Raw genomic sequence first — 4,060 nt, forward strand, 5'->3', positions numbered from 1 at the left:
ACATTTAAGCTTATAGGCTATACAAACATTGTCATTGTTCCACAACTTTGTACAGTATGCCAACAAAATGGCCATTGTCAGTTAAAAATGATAGAGAACAACTTACTTATTTTACAATTGGTTCCATCGTACCCAGGCATACAATGACAAATGTATTGATTCCGAAATATCTCACATGTCCCCCCGTTGTCACATGGGTTTGAATAACATGCTGTTTCTGCAAATACATTATTAGAATATAATATGAATTAATTTAGTATCAATCTATTCTATGGATCCGGTTCAGATCTACATCATATATTGTTGGGCGATTCTTGTTGCAACATAACAGAATACACCAAGTGCTACTAAATACACAGCAAACAAAAATCGAGTCTGAATATTGGTGTACCTAAGATATATATATTGTTTTAATAACTAACATCATTAGTCTGTTCATCAAATAGATTCTGGCCCTGATCTAGCACTAATGATGTTTGACAATTTTCATTGCATCATAACAGAATAAATACAGCAAGTGCTACTAAATAAGCAGCAAACAAAAATCATTCTATTTAAATAAGAGACTGATAATGACAGTTATAATTTAAATCACCCACAAAGTAACGTACATGAAAACTCGTAAGCTGGCACGAGGTGTTTGAACACCAGTGTTATAACAACTGTCATTTTGTGGCCACGCAGGGAAATAAGTTACATTTATTCAATCAATTATTTATCTCTTTTTACACCATTAGTTAGACTCGGTTTTGTTCGCTGCTGCTTTATTGTTTGATTTAAGTGAGTTGTATTACAACTTACCTCTTTGGCAAATGTAGTTCTTAGTATTTGTAACAATATCATCTCCCCATGTTCCAAATGTATTTATGTATTCTTCAATATCATTAAAGTTATAAACATATGTCGCAACGTTTGAGGGATTATTAGGTTCCAGGTTTGAATACCAGTTTGTGTAGCCATCATACATTCTACTACCATCGCTCCATTTCCAGTTTGGTTTGTTTAATGCTTCATCTTGTGTAGCAGAACTTTTAACAACTCCACAGTTGTTACCACAAAACCCTCCAATCCAATACCCTCTGAGCCAATCATGCACCCAACCCTCATTTGGTTCATTTTTCCACAGTTCAAGTTGTTGTTGTATAATTATCTGAACGTTTGCATTTTTAATCAAGGCTAACTTCCCACCCTCGTTTACACAAAGAGCATTCGCGTCGTAATAACTAAGTCTCCCAATTTCATCATCAAACCTATACAATAGGTATTCCATGTCGTTGTAAACAACACTGGTTGGATTACCTGCTGGAAAATAGGTTTTAAAAAGATTTTTCATTATTTTTTGTAAGTAATGAACATTCAGGGCAGTTGACCCACTGCTATAAAATTGAATAATAATTGTTCTGATTGGAAAATTGTCAAATTGCACAGCAGAAAACTGTTAAAACATTGTTATAGTTTTTAAGATTACTTTCACCCAGAATAATTAGTTATTTTTTTACTCCTTTTTTGTTACCCTTACCTTGAGTTGTTATAAACAGCAGGAAACTGACAAAAACTCCAATTTTTCCTTCATGCATTTTTGTTTTCAATGTCCTTCTAAACCGGTAGCTATCGAACTATGAAATCAACTCAAGTTCCACTCAGTTTTATAAAGACTTTTATATAAAATTGTGCCCAATATTGTTTAATTGCACCAACACTAAACAGTGCAGAGTTCAAATGTCCATATTAAACACACATATGCAACTTCTGGGTAATAAGACCACTTATAGTTCCCAATATGGTAATGCAAATATTGCATTGTGCAAGCTCCTGATGATTTACATGTAACTACGTAAACAGCAGACAAACGAAAAATGTCCATCTTTATAATCCCTTGTGCTTGTACTCATATACATAGGCATATTGTTAGGGATGCTTTTAAAACAAGCATGACAAATACCCAAAATGTGTGAAATCAGTATATGGATTGAAATAGAGAAACTGCAAAGGGAAAACAAATGCTTCGGAAAACAATGCAGTGGTAAAATTCAGTTAAACATAACTTCAACATTAATGGTGGGTCCTGCATTATAAAAGTACTGCTTATGCATTTCTATACATTATATATTCATCAGGTCAATAGTGTAAACATTGCTTGCATAATGTGTTTTGTTGTTCCAACCACATATATAGGTCATGATCATCAGGTTTTTTTATGTAATGTTTTAAAACATGTTAATTATCTTTTCTGTGGCTAACAATTTAATGCATATTCTAGTTATGTGAAAACCACATTCTTTGTTACATATATCACTTTTATTACATGTTAATTTTGTGGCGCTGTTATATTAAGTATGTAAATATACTGTACATACAGTGTGTTTGAACATAAAGCATATCAGAAATAATTGATTGTTCAGTGGTGTTGGTAAATTGGACAGGTAAATATATTGTACAAATAATGAGCACATCATCAACCTTTTATTCAGAAGCAAAATGAAAGTAATATCAAGATTTGTATATGATTTAAATCAGTTCAGACTAAAAAACATTTGGTACAGGAATGCATGGAGGAAAACTTCAAGTTTTGATCAGGTTGCTTCTGGTCATAACAGCTCAAGGTAATGTGTGAGGCTTTTTATGTATATATAAGTTTAAAATTTTTTGTCCACAGCTGATTTAACAACTGTGGTTGGCAATGTGGAATATATATTTTACCATTTTGATAATAAAAATGGAAGACTTAGTTACATTGATGCAAATGCTGCTTGTGGAAGTATTGGTGGTGAGCTTGCTTGGATCAACGATGTACGAATACAGAATGCAATACAACTGCATTTAATACCGGATACTGAACCAACTAGTTGGTTAATGGGTTATTGGATTGGAGGTTATTGTAGCGACAATTGCAAAGTTGGTTCAGGGGGTTCAATATCCAACCAAGTAAACTGGAAATGGGGCGATGGTAGTAGAATGTATGATGGATACACAAACTGGTATTCAAACCTGGAACCCAATGGTGTTTCAAATGTAGCAGCTTATATTTATAACTTTCATAGTATGCCAGAATATTATAATACATTCGGGACATGGGGAGATGATGATGTTACAAGCAAAAAGAACTACATCTGCCAAAGAGGTAGGCAGGTCTATATTTAATTCATAACAGCCACTTTTTATTAACTGACACTCTATCCAACACCTTTTATTCAAAGCATGTTATAACAACTTTCATTTTGGTGTTCATTTACTTATCTTTGTTGTTTTTTTAATATTATCATGTTCGATATCATTTTGAAAAGATAAATAAAAAAATTCTCATGTTATAATTAGTAATAATATGAATATACAGATGCTGAATGTTACCCAAACCCACGCATGAACGGTGCTACTTGTCAGCTTACACCCAGTGGTAATTACAATTGTCAATGTGCACCTGGCTTCGGTGGTATAAATTGTGTAACCGGTAAGTTTAACTTTGTATAACATACCCGAACCCAGCATAATTTTATGCAGATCCACGTATAAATTAATAAATATATACAGTTCACATTTAAATGCTATTTCACAGATTATTGCGTCCCTAGTTTATGTCAAAACCATGGTACTTGTGTTGGAACTGATGGTGGATATAAATGTGATTGCCCAGTTGGAGTTATTGGTACAAACTGTGAAATAGGTAAGTAAGAACCTGTCGCATGTTTTTTGTTTTACATCATTTATCTGGTTTTAATTCTAATTAAAATATTAAATACCAATTGATTTTTTTTCTTTAAACAATACAATTAATGATAAGCATGAAGTGACTAACATACTTAGTGCAATTTAGATTTTAAAATTTGCAGACACATGCGCCAAAAACCCATGTGAAAATGGTGGTACTTGTATTGGAAAAGATGGTGCATATGAATGTAGTTGTCTAGATGGATTTAATGGCCAATATTGTGAAACAGGTAACTATTAATGGTTCATATATATATATTCTTTTAGAGATCTGTTTCAGCAAATACCCAGTTGTGGTTTTTAATATTAAAGCTTTTTCGCCATAAAAAACCTAAACTCATTTTTATTGCAAACA

At 32.7% G+C, this 4,060-nt stretch overlaps 1 protein-coding gene across 1 annotated transcript; it reads right to left on the bottom strand.

Moving 5' to 3' along the window:
• Positions 1–77: 77 nt before the first annotated feature.
• Positions 78–2,115, bottom strand: LOC113475543 (fibropellin-1-like). The gene is made up of 3 exons (XM_026839758.1): positions 1,520–2,115; positions 802–1,299; positions 78–217 (listed from the first exon to the last, which is right to left on the bottom strand). The coding sequence occupies exons 1-3, from the start codon at positions 1,575–1,577 to the stop codon at positions 78–80; spliced, it is 696 nt and encodes a 231-aa protein (XP_026695559.1). The 5' UTR covers positions 1,578–2,115.
• Positions 2,116–4,060: the final 1,945 nt, after the last annotated feature.

Source organism: Ciona intestinalis, unplaced genomic scaffold (genome assembly GCF_000224145.3).
Source record: "Ciona intestinalis unplaced genomic scaffold, KH HT000853.1, whole genome shotgun sequence".
Classification (NCBI taxonomy): domain Eukaryota; kingdom Metazoa; phylum Chordata; class Ascidiacea; order Phlebobranchia; family Cionidae; genus Ciona; species Ciona intestinalis.